Below are 16,744 nucleotides of genomic sequence, written 5' to 3'. Positions count from 1 at the left end.
TTTGCTGCATTTTGCGCCCAGCTTCAAAATCTTGATGTGAATGAATAGTGGCATTTAATTTTCTATCAACCTGTTCTTCACTTGCTTCTGATATTAGCAGATGAACAGAAGGCGACTCACACTACAAATCCAAGTCTACATTTAATATTTTCTAATATAATTATTTAAGGATGAGAGAATACTTTGTAGCCAAGTAGCACATATTTAATTTTCACTCACTGAAAAATATCTATGATAATCATCTTGAAACAAATCCTTATTTTTCTTCTTCTAATTTTACTTGTAATCAGTTCCATTTAAATCACTCTTTAACTTAAAGGTGGGGTAGGTACATTTAAGAAACCGGCTCGAGATACACTTTTTGTTATATTCCATGGAATACTCTTAACATCCAGATAGCAATGAATATCTTAAGTGCTTTGACAAAAAATCCATTAAAAAACGTCATCTGTGGAAGCCGTAGTACTGTAAAAAGCACGACCAATCATTTTAGCCGCCCCGGCTAAAATAACTGGATGGCCTACCTGCCTGTCAGCCTTCCATCTGTGCACAAACTTATCTTGTGCCCTCATTGGTCATGTGCGCGTTCGTGTGTGTTGGAGGAGGGTTTTTTCAAATGTTCAAATTCTAGCGCACTCGAGCTGGTTTCTCCAAAATTACCTACCCCACCTTTAATTTTTTCAGTCTTTTCTCATGGCATTTAAAATGAACATGTGTTTCATCCAGACAATCATAGTCTTATTGAGCCTACCAGATAGAATCACAGCTTTCTGTGTTTATTTGTTGTCATCCTATGTCTTGTCTAAATAGGTAAGTGTGCAATATATCTGCAGTAAACATGCATTTCATCAGTCCATCAACAAAAGCAAAGACAAGACATGGGGAATAGCTGCTTGTGTGTGCTGAGAGTGTTGATGGAATTCAATATTCTATCCAATCATGAGAGACACCTCAAAGAGAAAGTCAGAGCAGTGGAGCTGGTCATGATGGGAGAGAGCCGTGGATGGGAAATGAGGGTTTCAGATGGATTCCACCCGAGAGAGGGATACAACACAATGGAAGAATTAAATATGACAGGGGGGTGGGGGATAAGGAGAAGAGGAGTAGAGAGTGAAAACAGGAGAGATGAGCAGGAGCTGAACAGGATGAGGGCTAATGCAGAACTGAGAGAGGGGAAAGACTGCGACTAAGAAGCTGAGATGAGCCAATCAAAATGAAAAAGGCGAAAAGCTGCTGTCGCTGGACAGTGACAATAAAGGGGCAGATTGAAGGTGTGCATGTGCATTTACACGTGAAGGTGCAAGGTTAAAAGGGTCGTGGAACCACTTCAAAATTGTTATTTTGCTTCACATTGGGGTAAATGAGTAATACTTGTCTGTAATAACCCAGCATGACGTGTGTGTGTGTGTGTGTGTGTGTGTGTGTGTGTGTGTGTGTGTGTGTGTGTGTGTGTGTGTGTGTGTGTGTGTGTGTGTGTGTGTGTGTGTGTGTGTGTGTGTGTGTGTGTGTGTGTGTGTGTGTGTGTGTGTGTGTGTGTGTGTGTGTAAGAGAAATAATGGGAAATGCTTGTCAGTGATGGCTCTGCATTAGGAGTGTAAGGTCCCCATGGATTAAAAAAAGATTGAGCCAAATGACAAAATTGCAGTGTGGAATTTAACCCCATAAAATCTGGTCTAAATCATCCCAAACTGCGCCATGTGAGGCTTCACATACCCAACAGAAACACATACAAACTCTGGTTAGTATTAAAGTTCCAGCTGTTCTTTAAACATTTAAAGCCACTGACTAAGCTATTATTTGAAGGTTAAATCGTCCACTATGGCTTCGTTTGATTAAGACCCTGATTGGCACATATTCATATAAACATTTTTAAGTGTACCACTTTAGTCCAGGTGGAAATAATTAAAATGCTATTAAATGGATTGGCACAACATTTATACCCAGATCCAAAATACTGACACTGACTTGATGATCCCCTGACATTTTATGGTTTACTTTTATGATTTTTAATGAAATGTCTCAACAACAATTGGATGGATTACCATGAAATGTGGTACACACATGAATGTCTGTACATCTCTTTTGGTGGACCTTGTAGCTTTGTCAAGCATTTCAACACTTAAAAAAAAAGGTAAAACAAATACTCGACCAAACAAATCATGTTTTTGTTCACATTTGACTATTATTGATTAATCTTGATATCTGCTAATCCTGTTTTAGTGCCAGTTATGAGTTCAATGTCTAATTTTAGTATATTGAATATAATCACTTCTACAGTATGAAATTGGGTGTAAAACAAGGCCCACAGGCCGGTGACGGTATATTGTACAGGGACAGGATCAGTGGATAAATAACCACGCAGAGAAATCAGGTTTAGCATTGTTGTTTTACTAGAAAATAAACCAAATGGAAGGACAAGAAACAAATGAAGAAAGAAACAATGTTAAAGCCAGAGTGTGGACAGACTAGCAGTCTGCTTTTGCTGTCGACGCATGAAATCTTATGTGCTGGAGGTGGCAAAGAAATAAACACAACAGTATAATGTACAGTCTGCTTGGTGTGGTGATAACTCCTTGTTAAATGTCTCTTCACAAATGTATCCTCTGGATAACTATTTCCTTTTTCCTCTCCTGTTCGATTGCTGCAGTGCTGCTGTACTAATCCCCGGGCAGAGTAGAGGTTATTAGAAACTGTCTAACTATCTTTTCTGCCAGAAGCTTGAGATAGTATTTTCAACGTTTTCTTTTGTGTTTTACATTGGATATAGGATTGATGTCCAGTGTAAGTAAAACAAAATATGTGTGAGTTAAACAAATAAGGGACTTTTTTGTGTAAAATGTTAGAGGTTATGATTTTACCAGTTTCAGATCGAAGAACCAGGAGAAACTCAGATTTTCCGTGATGTCTCAAGTTCTCTATCCCATTATTTTGCAGTGTGTCAAGGCAGAAAATAAAGTCATTTTTCATTTCTGAGATGTTCCTTGTAGAGAGAGTTGTGTCACACTGTAGGACAGGAGTGGGAGACGAAAGCAGAAAGAGAGGAAAGGAGAGACTAAACAAGAGGAAGGTATGATTTGAGGGATGGGCGGTAGGGCACAGGATAAATGGGAGGAAAAACCCAAAGAGGTCAAGGGAGACAAGGAAAAAGCAGCAGGGCAGAAAACACAATATTTCATTCCCACATACAGTACTGTTGTATAATGACACTATCTCGCACTTCCACCATACCGAGTTGCATTACAACAAAAAGTAGAACTGCACTGACAATCCTTTAAAAATAATTTATCCTAATTGAGCCTCAGATATTATTATTTTTTTTAATATTTTCCTCTCACCAAGGCTTGAATTAAGTGGATGTCCCAAAGCAGACTGCCATATGGTATATAACAGATTTGTTATGTTGATTGATTGCTCTTGCCAAGTACGATAGACCAAAACATGTCCCCAGAAATAACAAACCCTGTTCAGCTTGAACTCAATTTCAATCTGAAGCTGACTCACATTTGGTGAGAAGACAAATAACAAAAAGCACTGAGGCGTTATGAAATACAACACAAATGCTACACCCTCCAGAAGTCAGACAGCATTGTTTCCCTACAGTACAGTGATCGCAGTGGCCCATCCTCTCTAGCAGCCTGCCTAAATGAGCGTTCTCATTGTATCGTCTCCAGTGCTGAATACTGGCATCTCCATGCTGTTTCAGGGGCCTTTGCAGCTCGCTATCAGAAGGTTTAGTGATAACAAAACAAACATCGTTAGACAATGAAGAACAGTGATAAACTACTGGTCAAATAGACAGACAGGCAAAAATAAAGAGGTGATCACTCTGAGCTGACCCTGTGTATGGAACAATGTGTGTGCGTGCGATTCTATGTGTGTGTCCGTGTGAGTGTCAGATGGACATTCAGTGTTGAGCAGGACACACAAAGACTGTGGCATAATAATAAATCTCAAGTTATCAAAAAAACAGCCATGTAACAGAATGTATGCCATGGCCTCTGACAATCTGTGATCAATGTTTTCTATAGCTCTCTATAGACGTATAGATATATATTTATTTGTATTATATATATAATATGTAGATTTATAAAAAAGATTTGATTTTAATTACAAGTATTGGCATTTTCTTTTATATTCATTATTGCAATGAATTGTTATCTAAGATGATTAAAAAAGACAGGTGAGTTCTGTTTTGCTACGCAGTTATTTACAACAGTTTTAAAACGCAAGCTTTCTGATATGGTACCTTTACCCGGCCAGTGGAAAAGACTGAAAATCTCAAATGACAACCTAACTGCCAATTAGAGTCATTTACCTTTAGAGAAAATTGAAAATGATACCTATACTGTAGGTCAAGTTAAATGAAGTGCCCACATTATAGAATAGTGGTTCTCAACCTTATTATAGCACTTGAAACAAATGGTTTACTACTCTAGCCGTGAGTAGGAAACATGCAAAGAATGATGAACTTTTATTTGCCTTTTCCATTGCCTGGATTAATTATTCAAGAAGACATGGAGGCAGAATTGGTTTCCATAATTAAACACAATATTCATTCCCATTTATTCTGTACATTTTTAATAAGGTCCCTGCATTCAGGTTGAGAAGCACTTTGTTAGGTAGCCATTTGAGATCTACCCATGTGTTTTATTTTTTCTTTCCATCACTGAAGAATATACAGTTTAAACTTCACCTTTTGCCCCGAGGCAAAAAGTAATAGACAAGTTGCTATTTAGCATTTCTACTGTCATGACGATGCTATTGATGAAAGACTTTATTAATTACTACTGTTTTTTTTCTTTACAAACCCCTGTGAATAATGTGGTTGAGATTAGCCACATGTGTGTGTTTCGAGGTTACTTCTGTTTTGTATTGGCTGATTATCTCGCTGGTTTTGGGGGCGAGAAACTATTCTATATGCGTAGTAAGAAAGCATTTTCATTCAGTTTGAACAGTCAATGGCAAAGAAGGGGGGTTTGTACAGTGCAAACGTTCAAGCTTACAGTTTTCTGGTCTTCTAAGGGTGATAAAACCTGGCACTCTTTGCAGGCAAGTTAAGAGGACGTTGACCATGATGATGATGATGATGATGAAAACAATGTTTGTAGTCTTAGTAAGGCGTTGTCAAGGTGTGGGGCTCATTGGCCAACACTGTCCAACGAAGAAAGACCAGGAACAGAGTTGTTTGGTAGTCTATTTTTCTTTTTTTACAGTCAGCTGCGATCACCATATTTGTCTCATCATCATCATGATCAGTTTTGCGGTCAGGTTCGAAGCTCATAGTTCATTTCACAAAAGTCTGTGCTGGCTTTCCTGTCATGTGTCCTCCCAAAAAACAATAGAATGAATGCTGCAGGCAAGTGTGAACGTCATTGTTGTCCTTTGCTTTTTTCTCCGCTGCTCACTCCATAGTTGAATTTCACTTATCTCTTGTAAAATAAGTCAATGGCAGCAGGAAAGTGAGATGATGATGCGCAGTCTGTGATTCTGTTTTCAAGTGTGTATAAATGTGAGCTTTGAGTATCTGTTATTAAATGCATGTATTTGTGTGTCTGTGTGTGTGTGTGTGTGTTATGCAGGATATTGGTAAGTGTGTGATTGCGTGTGGTTGTGTGTGTATCCTTGTCCAAGTCTCTATGTTTGTGTGTCGTTAAGGCACGGCAGGTGTTTTTGGTTTTCAGGGCAGTCCGGAGGAGATCACTGCAAGGCCGGGGTGTCGGAGGGAGGCGTGGCCAGCATGCACAGCTTTAGGGGCAGTCTGGCGTCAGGACACGGCCATTCTCCCCCACACTTCCTGTGATGGACAGGCGGGCCTTATTCCGCATAGCTTCAGAAAAAGAAAGCTACATGAAGATAGGTGAAGGGAAGAGAAGAGGTTGGAGATAGCAGAGTAGAGATTTAGTTTGAAAAAAATCACGACATTAGCACAAAAAACTGCAATTACAAACTTGCGTAAAGACAGATAAATACAGGAACACATGCACACAGAACACTTATTCATGCTTGTGCACACACTGAACACACAAGTATGCTAACAGTTAGAAAGGTCTGAGGGTGCAATCACACACATAGTCAAAACAAGTTTTGCTATATGCATTCCAGTCGCTTTTTGGGTTGAGCCCCAGAAAAAAGAAAGCACATTATGTTCAATCTGACTCAATCTGAAGCAAAAAAAGGCGATATAATGTCTGAAAACTTTCTGAAAATGGTGTTGAGTCAGCTCTCCTTAAAGCCATGGTAGACACTTTTTTTCTGGGACCATAGAGAGCCCAGGGAGGTGAGTACTACATCAAATGTATATTGTTTCGGGGTGAACAATCCCTTTATGCTTTGTGTTATTAAGACATTTCCCCCAAAACAGCCTGAAAAAGTATTTTCAGATATTTTTGGTGCACTACTTTGTTGCACTCTTCAAACTAAAATAATTACTGGGAGAAATGCATCTGACTTCTTGAGTGAATGCACCCCAAACCACACATTCAAATCTCACTAAAACACAGTGCAAGTGCTGTGGTAAATAGCTTTAACTTAAGGCAAAATAAAAAGTAAAAGCAGGCAACAATCGACAAACATGTTCATAGTAGACGAGAGGATTTGGGTTGTAGACATCTGCATTTCATAGGTGACCATGCATTTCTTAGTTTCAGTTATCCACAAAATAAGGGTGAGGATTTGAAAGGATTTGGAAGGTGAGGATTTGAAAGGATTTGGAAGGTGAGGAATTTGAAAGGATTTGGAAAGTGACAACTTTGGGAAGACAAAAGGGAAACATTAAGGAGTGTCAGATTTATAGAGAGGGATTGAATGATTTTACAGCTCAGAGTAGGGCAACACTTCACACAGACCGGCAACTCTGTGATGATTCCCATTCATATCTACAACAGCCAAAAAGCTTTTTTGTAATGATTTAAACGGCTTTTGCTTGTGCTTTGATTGGGACACATCTTAAAATGTCTCCGCTTGAAACGATTTCCACAGAAATCATTGACAAAGTAGAGAGAATGATCTGTGAGGAAATAAAACATGGTTTTAGTTTAATCTCTTTTCATTTTTACAAAGAAGACAATATCTGAGAAAAGACATCTAGATGTAGTATTTTTTATCTAAATGTCTTTTTGCTGTTTGGTAATTAATTGCCAGAAACAGCCAAACGTTTGCCCTTTTTTTTCTTTTTATGACTGCTGTCATGCTGATGTACTTCACCTTAATTAAAAAAAAAGACAAAACATGATACGGACTGCTCTAAAGAAACGTTACAGTCCATTCTCAAAAATGGTTTATCCGTGGTTAATATTAAACTTCATGTAAATATATGGTTTTGGACAGATATTAGCTCATATTTAAAGTCACATCTTGCTGTCTTTATTTGTGCATTTCTGTAATTATCAATGACCTTATGCCTCTGAATGGTTTGTAGAGCAGGTCATCAAATTACGGTCCAATGTTTTTTTCACTCTAGTTAAGTGCTCTTTTACACCAATAAACATGTTTTTACAACACCATCACTAGGTAGCCGTTCTATATGAAGTGTGTGCTTCATCAATTATTCCTCTGCGTTAAAATTAAGTAAGTGGGCTGTTTGGAAGTTGTCAGGGGTTGAATAAGTCAGAGTGGCTGTTTGGACCTTCTATAACAGGGCTGCACAACTCCACTTTATGGACGACACTTTAAAGATGCAGTTTATGGAAAGGAAATAGTGCCAGCTCCACTTGAGCTGGGAAAGATCAGTTCAGCTGGGGAAACTGAAGCTATTATGTATGGATGAAGGTTTTTGCACTTGGGTTTGCCATAATTAACTTAGATTCACATGTATATTTCTACTACTTTCTGCCTAATAAACATTTGAATTAAAACACAGATTAAATGTCAATCTATGAGTGGAAATCCACTCCTAGTATTTTGATTAGCTTCCATAAGTCAAGATAAGTAGGTTGTACTTTTCCTTACATTTTGGTTTGACTAATAATTAGAAGTATATTAGACAAGATTCTGGGATTTTAAACTCACTAACACAATCATCGCACAATAAAAGTAATTAAAAAACTGCCTGAGTATGAATGTTATCTTAATGGATAAGATTAAATCAGTATTTCAGGGGGAATATTTGAAACTTTGCTTAAGCTGTCAGAAGTGCTGTCTCATTGTAAATTGGTATGAATTGGCCCAGCTTTCAAGAGTAATTTTTCCCTTCAAAAACAAATCAATGCACGTAAGCTCATGCCTATATGTTTTTCTGACTCACAGTGGTGCTGCAAGTCTAGTTATAGTAATTATAGCAGACAAACACTATTTTTATTTTTCCTGGGATATCTATCAGATTATCAACTGAAAAGTTTTATTCAGACCCAAATCTGTGCTAATTGGTGTCCACACTTTAATTTATTAATTTGTAGCCAGAAGCATTTTGAAGATTTTAATGAGGAACACTCAGTAACTTTAGCTCTTAGGGAAGTGTCGAGACCAACACTGCAATCTATAAATAGTTTAGCCAAGATGAAATTGAAATATGTGTTTCAGGTCTAGTATTAAAACACTTGAAACTTTTATAACGTCACGTTTTTTTATTTATTTTGTCTCAATGTGAGGATTTTCTGCTTTTTCTTTGACTAATGTGATGGTACAATGAGTTGTATTTGGTTTTAACTTTTGTTGAAAAGAATAAGCAAGTAAGTTAGGTATTGCAGCCCTATAGAGTATATAAACATTTATTTACTTCTACACTAGCCCCTGAGAATGGAGTTGTGCATCCCTGCTTTTTCAATAGTTTGTTAGCTATAAGGTAAAGAAACAATGCAGGTGCCTAGTCAAGTAATGAGCCATGAGCATCCATCACCATCATCACCATCTTCATCATCATCATATTCATCATCATCATCACATGCAGCCAAAGATGATGGAACCAAATTTGTAGTCACACAAATCAAACCCCAATATATTCAGGGGAGAACTGCTATAGAATGAAGACAATACAAATTTGAGCCCAAAAAATATCAAAATATTAGCTAAAATAAGCTTTGATAAAACATAAAAAGCTACATTAGTTCCACAATGCTTGACCACATCCTCATCACCACATGAAGAACAACACGGTTGCGTGGGGCTGCTGCGTCAGCCTCTACATCCACAATACAGTAATCTACAGCACCACCACCATGATCAACACCACCATTACCCCACCTATATGGGAGCCTCTAAATCCTACCCCTATATCTTGACCCCCTCGGAGCCGTACACGTTGTACCCCTCCCTATAAGTGGCTAGATTCTGGGTGCTGGGGGAGGGGCTTGGGCAGTGGGGGGGGCTAAGGTCCACCTTCATGCGCTTGGCTTCGGCCCGTGACTTGTAGCAGAACTCGACCAGGGCCACCAGCATGGCCAGGCCCAGGCCGCCCACCAGGATGTAGAAGACCCCCGCCACGTTGGACAGGCTCAGGGCCTGGGACGACTTGTCCTGGAGAGAGCGAGTGTGAGGAAGTTTTGGGTAGAGTGGGGGACGAAGAAATAGGAAGGTTGAGGTAAATGAGGCAAAAGAGAGGTGAAGTTTAGAAGAAGGGGGAAAGAAAAAAGAGAAGGAGGATACCAGAGCAGGATCATGATAGAGTATGTCGTTTAGGTAGATGCATGACATAGATGACGTATGATAAAGGAGAGAAGAAATGCAAGTGGGATAAGAGAAGAGAGGGAACATTTGAGAGATAGGAGAATAGGAGAAAGAATGGGAGTGAGAAAGCAGGAGAGGGAAGTTAAGGAGGTGTTTGGAGTGACAGAAAAGAGGTGGGGAAAAGCAGAGAGACAAAAAGGTACAGTGGGTTAGACACAAGCTGAAATGATCAGGAGAAAAATCATTTAGTGACAAAATCTGATACAGTTATATTATACAGTATTAATCTACTATTATACACTACTGACATTACATTTGTTTTTAATGCTTACTGTAACTATGAATGATCATACAATTACATCTATTACAACTACAATTAATACTACTATCAACACAACAGATACTACATACTACACATCTTTAACAATCAATACAACTACAGTACATTCTACATTACTACTACTTCAACAGAGTTACATGATATCAAAGCAGCTTGAATCAACAGCTAATATAAGTAAAAAAGAGCGGGCTTTAATCTGAACGGTGATGACATTTTACTAAAGTTTGAATGGGCTCTAATTTCTTGTTTGTTTCCGTATGGGGTATACATTAGCTGTAGCACTTTAATAGAAAATGCTTATTAATAGTAACGCTTTATGTCACAGGTCCATTCTTTTTTCTTTTTTTTAGGAGACCTAATAGAGAAAACTACATTATTTGTTTTCAAAAACAAGGAATATGGAGTAATGCAGTTAATAGAGTCAACATTGAGTCCGCTGTGTCAAGCATATGAGCAGCTTTGGAGTTCCAGAAGAAAGGACTGCTCCACTTAAACCTATGCAATTATTAATTCAGTATTCATTTATTATTAAAAATCCGTATACTGTATGTTAAATTGAAAGCTTGTTCGTTGACACAATTCACATGAAAGTTCAGCTGGCCGGCTGTTCACTGAAGTCTTTACACATGTATTCAATTGCATTAGCTTAACAATAAGAAAGTTCTTCCACAAAAAGGATATTGAAAAAATTGGAACCTGTAATATGAAGCTTTACCATGTTTTCCTCCAACTGACGGAGATAAACAAATAGCCTTATCCTGATTAAATCTTTAAGAAGTTGTAAAAGCTAAATGAACAGTGGTATTATTTTCCCTCAAAATGCTTGCGTATGAAAATAAAAAGAGTGAAAATTCGCTATTGATCATCTTCATTTACATTGTATTGTATAAAGCTAACTGTAATAAATATGGGATTGCCACAGATTGCTACATACATTGAGAATTTTTGTTTATCCCATGCATATTTAGGTAAATGTGTTTTCAGAATAAAAATAGGGAAGGGAACATGTTGTAGGGAATCCCTTAATGGGTAGTTAAGTCTACTGTGGAGCATATTCAATATATGTTTCAGGCTAGCATATTAAAGGTGAGAGTTTCAGGCTAGCGTTCTGAGGGCCGCAGCAGCGTGAGACTGACCTTACTTCCAGAGTCCTTGGGTCCACACTCTCCCTTGTCATACCACCATTTGTTTTTCAGTTTGTCTAAGACGCCTGCTTCGCTCAGTTTCAAAACTGCAAGGTTTACCGGGGTTCTTCGCGTGTAAAAATAACATAAATAACATCATAGGACATGTTATTTTATGTTATTAGAGTATTTCACATTTGCATTGCACAGCTCAGTTACATAGATAAGCACTGTTATTCACATCAAGTGACCTAGCATGGATCCCACTGAGTACATGTGTGTATGCTCATTGAGGAGGGGCTGGGGGGAGCGAGGAGCTAATGCGAGCTACATACATATGAGTGGGACCCACCTTTGTCACGACAGGTAACACACCCATGCTGCCCCAGCTGATCCTACACTGAGCCAGAGGCAAGTACTGTTAAGCCAGGACTAATGGCGTCAGGCTCGCTCTGTGCTACAACCGGGAGAGAGAGACAGACCCTTGAATGTGTAGCTGAGGAATCCCTAAACTCTACGGACTTTGAAGGCAAAAGGAAGCTCCTGTCTTGTTACGGGTCTGATCATTTTTTGTAGCACTCAGATCGCATGTTGCTTCCATAAATACAAATTACTTTGTAGCGCCAATATATTATCCTATATTGTGTTATCCTAATTCTAGTAAGGCTTTGGAATTGTACCTCTTAGTTTGGGGATTTTATATATTTCAAACAATACCTATACTTGACTCTAAGTGTTCCTCTTTTATAAAAACAATAGATGTACAATGTTAACAAGAACAATAATTAAATTACAACTCTGCCAAGACGTAGGCCTAACGAGAGATAACAGGAAGTGTTTCAGTAGCCTACTTTAAAGTTACAAAAGAGTGATATACATATTTGAATATTTGACACAATAGGGAAAGCTTAAATGAAGAAGATTACATAGAGTTGTTTAAACCTGACAAACGAACAAGAGATGTAGGAAACTACTTTTCATACGGTAATTTAATTCTGCTGCTATCAATTATTCAGCGTCCCCTCCGCCTCAAGTCAACTTGAGCCTAAAAGAATCTGAGAGCTACAATTACACTTGGATCTCGTTTTTCCATTAAACGTTTAAGAACCTATTTCATCTGCCATGTAGCCGACAACAGACCCTCAGCTGAAGGAGTCATAAGGTTCAGTTTGGTGTGTCTTGCAATTTGACTCCTTCTTCACACTCTTCTCCCCAGAGCTGCCACTAGGGGGCGAGTATTCCTGCCTTGACAGTAATTGCTCTCTTTATCTTTCCACCTTCACTCTCTGTACTTTCAAAGGGCCATTACCAGATCAGTGCCAAACACATTTGAAAATGGTGATCATGAGGTTTGCTTGATTTATCTTGGCAGGCACTAACCCACAAATGGGACATATTTCCCTACATGTTTTTCCTGCTAATGATTCAACAACAAATTATTGTTCCCTTTTGGGTTCACCAATTTGTTTCTTTAAAAAATTGAAATATTACTTTGTCTGTGTTTCAGCAAGCTCAAGTGTTGTACCTTTGTCACTGGGTCTGAACCTTTTTTTATAAAAAGGCACACACCACTGATAGCAGATGCAACATTGTGGCTGTTTTTTAAGCTGTAGGGTGTCCCAGGAGAATTAGGGTGTCATTTGATGCTCTTTGCTGCTCGACTCCTCGCCAGGGCAGATGCATGCGTTACACTCTTGGGACAGGGGCCGTCGCGGGCTACATAGCCGGTGAGCGGCCCCTGTCCCCCCAGTGGTGGGGTGGTCAGACAGAGAGGGCTAACCTTGGAATCCCCTCCCCCGCTGCCACATTCTCCTTTGTCATACCACCACTTGTTTTTCAATTTGTCCAACAGGCCCTGCTCGTTGAGCTTTAGCACGGCCAGGTTAACCGCATTTCTTTAAGTGAAAAAGGAGGGGACAGATAAGATTGGTCAGAGCAGAGGATGGAGGGTCAAACAAACAATATGGACGTGTACCACAGCCAGGAGGAAGAAGGGGAGGGAGACAAGGAGGAGAGGGAGCAGAGGGGGGAGAACTCAGAAGGGAGGATGGGACAAAGGTGGGTTAGTGGGGAAGAATGCACCCCAGACAACGCTCTCTCTTACTCTTTTCCCTTTTTTCGGCTACAGTTACTTTCTTAAATGTTTAACAGTTTTAACTCTTTTGCTTTTGTTAAAAATAAGTTGTACGGTATCTTTCCTCTGTTGCTCTCTTGTACTGGGCTGCTGGGCTGGCTGCACTACACAGGATGCTCTACGCTGAGCGTCAAATTGCTGGTATAAAGTGGTGTTAACCAGGTCTTTGCAGCCTGCTGATGGTGCTCTTGTCCCCTCCTGTCCTGATGCTCTCCTGCCTGCCAGCTTATATTTGTGTGTGTGTGTGTGTGTGTGTGTGTGTGTGTGTGTGCGTGTGTGTGTGTGTGTGTGTGTGTGTGTGTGTGTGTGCGTGTGTGTGTGTGTGTGTGTGTGTGTGTGTGTGTGCGTGTGTGTGTGTGTGTGTGTGTGTGTGTGTGTGTGTGTGTGTGTGTGTGTGTGTGTGTGTGTGTGTGTGTGTGTGTGTGTGTGTGGGGGCTTGAGTCTCCTAAAACACCCCTGAAGGAATTGACCTCTAATCAAAATTCAGGGACACAGGGCTAAAACATCATGCGGCATTCATGCTGTGCGTGCACAGGTGTTCAGCCAAGCTCTTGATATCAGGCATTTTGTATAAAGCTCTTAAAAATTATACTATATTTAGCTGACACACACAATGACAATGCCCTTTATAAGACCAACAATGCAACAGCATGAGACATAGAGAACTAGCAGTTTTAATTCGCTTAACATTTCCCTATTCCCTGCAAATGTATCTCGTTTGCTGCTCAATATGTGGCCTGTTCCCTTACTGTGATTTCCGAAGGAGTGTGTACAAAACAGCCGCAGGGGCTAAATGATTTTGTAAATGTGTTTCCTGAATGCCCTTTATTCATGTTGTCCTATGTCTCCTGCTTTGGTACCTTTATGCTTTTTACAGCCACCTGTAAAAGACCTTCCTGTCAGTCTTTTCTACTGCAACCACCGACCGCTGACTATCCTTCTGTTTGTGAGATGCTGTAATCAGCTGGAAAATCTCTTCCAAAAAGGTCACTGCAGTCGCTGCCTGCTTGTTTGTTAGTATGCCCCTCTGTCTGTACACCTGCCTATCTGGAGGTATCTCAATGCAGCATGTTGGGAGACTGCGGGTAACAGATGGCTTTTGACTGGAAGCTTCTCAGTTCAGGACAAATTAGGAAAATAATAGCAAGCTAAGTAAAGATTGTCAAGAGATTCAGAGAGAGACAGTGTTATCTGGGGGGATCTTATATACAAGCCATGACTAATCTCATCAACGTAAAAGGGATGGATGAAAACAGTTCAAACATATTTGCCAGTCATGAAAGCAACAGTAAAATACCAATAATTACATCAAAAGCAGCTATACCTTCATACATTTCTAATCATCAGGGTATTCATTATCCTCATCAAGTGAAATTAGCGTTGTAATTATAGTACACCGAGAGGAGGGGCAGGCTCACCTGATGTGCACACTTTCCTGCCACATGTGCGCTCCTGGTAGGTCGGGTTTTCCGCTGATTGAGAGAAGCCAGAGACAACCGTGGATAGTCCCAGAAATGTTGTCTGGAGGGGGCTTAAAAAAGCGACCTATCCACCCGCTGTCTGTCACTTTTCCCTCATAAACGGAAAAACCTTTATTTAAATAACAAGGGATAGACTACAGTGACTGGGGTTTGTGAGACTTGTTTGCACCACACACAGGGGAAAAGTTATAGGACAGGACGTGAGGCTGATGTGCTGTTTGTTTTTGCCTTTCATAAGGCAAATCTGAAATGCTGACGGAGAGAGAAGGAGGGAGAGAAGAGACAGCAAGTGGCCCAGCTTTGCTGAATTTAGTCAATTATTTTACCTCAGCAGGCATTTGTAACATCGTGCTGTCAGAGTCACCTGAAAATGAATTATTTGCATTGACAGAATACCTCAGTGAAACCTACTGGGACTGTTACTGTCGGATCAAGTTAACAGGCCCGATAAACAAATGTCTGCTGAGAGAGAATCACAATAAAAGGACCAACTATGGAACTCAAACTTTCTCATTCATTCCCTCCAGCTTATGCTCTCTTTATTAGGATTTATTTGTGTGCAGTTTGAACAAATTAACTAAGGATTACTCCATGATCAGAGTTTAATTTGGTGTCTTTCCAATTACCATTCATATTTGTTTCATTTAGTTTCTTTAAGATTGGCTGTGGGATCCTGCATTATGTTTAGTTTCTAGTCCCCCCATTGGCCGGGCCCCTCTACTTCCTGTTTCTCACTTTTTGTCTCCTGATGTCTATAAATTCCCCCTCACGGCTCTGGATGTAGCGGCATCAGTCTGAGGTTCTGACCCTCCTCGCGGTCAAATTCATTTAATAAATCTTTGCTATAATAATCATTACCATCATTACCATCATTATCATCATTATCATCATCATCATTATCATCATAACTATCATGACTACCATCTCTGGGGATGAAAGGAACAAAGAGAGAGGACAACAGACGGATGGACAAAGTTACCTGTAAGGTGGCCCTGGGGAGAAATAGAGTAGTTAAAAGAGGATAGAAAGAAGGGATGTGAGCAGGAAGGGACAGACAAAGGACAGAGGACACAGAAATGGAGCTAACAGGCCCTAAATTAACAGAGGTGGCAGAAAAAGGTGAAGGAAAAAAAAAACAGATGGACAGATAAACATGTGCAAAGTAGAGGCCATGAGAAAGATAAAGAAATCAAGCAAACCATGATGAAACAAATGATTATTCAACATTCTCTTCTATATCGCTGCTGCTAGGTGAAAACAGTTGCTTTAACTTGGGATTTTATAAAAGACAAATATATAAATTGTACTGATGCCATATTCTTTAGTAATTTTGATAAGAAATATCCAAATCGCTGGTCATCTGTTAACTCATTTGACATTTTGTGGGTGATTTTCACCTGACAGCAGTGACAGGCAGTTCTAGGTGAAGTATAAAAGGCACAGCAGGGTAGGTGGAATATTGCAGCAATAGGACAGTATCAGCTTTGTTACTGTCTTCTATTGTTACACTATTCCACCCACCTTAACTGTGAGCCTTTCGGTGTAGCAATCCCATATCCTTTGGAGTCCAGGTTCCCCCCGACTTTCATGGTGTCACAAGGCTTCCGCTGCTCCGTGTATTCGTTCATTGTTGACTCCAGGAGGAAAGCGTACTTTCCCTTGGACTTGCGGACCCTCGCCACACCCTCTGCTGTGGTTTTGGCGAAGACTGACGGCTCGGCAGACTTCATAAACGACCACATCTTCTCGTATACGGCTATTTTGGACCTCTAGGGTGGAGGAAATATAACAAAGGTGTACATTAGGAATGAATTGGCATCATTTTAATAACATTGCGGTCCAAAACAGATTGTATAACACGGAGGAGAATTTTCCAAAGGGAAGACCGTGTAAGTTGGAACACCGACAAATGACCTAATATGAGAAAATAAAATGTGTCCCTCTTTAATTGTCTGTCTTTTTAGATAAAAAGAATACTGTGGATCGGTAAGGTCTCAAAATCAAAGAACATACAGTAGAGTAAGATTTCAGGCTATTTGTGCATTTACACTAAATTAAAGCATGC

General features: G+C 39.7%; 1 protein-coding gene across 1 annotated transcript in view; it reads right to left on the bottom strand.

Annotated features, from left to right (window-relative positions):
• Window positions 1-2,367: 2,367 nt before the first annotated feature.
• Window positions 2,368-16,744, bottom strand: part of gria4a (glutamate receptor, ionotropic, AMPA 4a) — a 105,939-nt gene continuing 91,562 nt past the window's right edge. Inside the window, 5 exon segments of the mRNA XM_034225415.1 lie at window positions 2,368-5,752; window positions 5,754-5,843; window positions 9,313-9,450; window positions 12,845-12,959; window positions 16,201-16,448. Of these exon segments, the coding sequence (XP_034081306.1) occupies window positions 5,678-5,752; window positions 5,754-5,843; window positions 9,313-9,450; window positions 12,845-12,959; window positions 16,201-16,448 (666 nt within the window). The 3' untranslated portion in view covers window positions 2,368-5,677.

Source organism: Gymnodraco acuticeps, unplaced genomic scaffold (genome assembly GCF_902827175.1).
Source record: "Gymnodraco acuticeps unplaced genomic scaffold, fGymAcu1.1, whole genome shotgun sequence".
Classification (NCBI taxonomy): domain Eukaryota; kingdom Metazoa; phylum Chordata; class Actinopteri; order Perciformes; family Bathydraconidae; genus Gymnodraco; species Gymnodraco acuticeps.
Note: the sequence above shows the minus strand (reverse complement) of the source record. Positions and strands in the feature narration are given on the sequence as shown.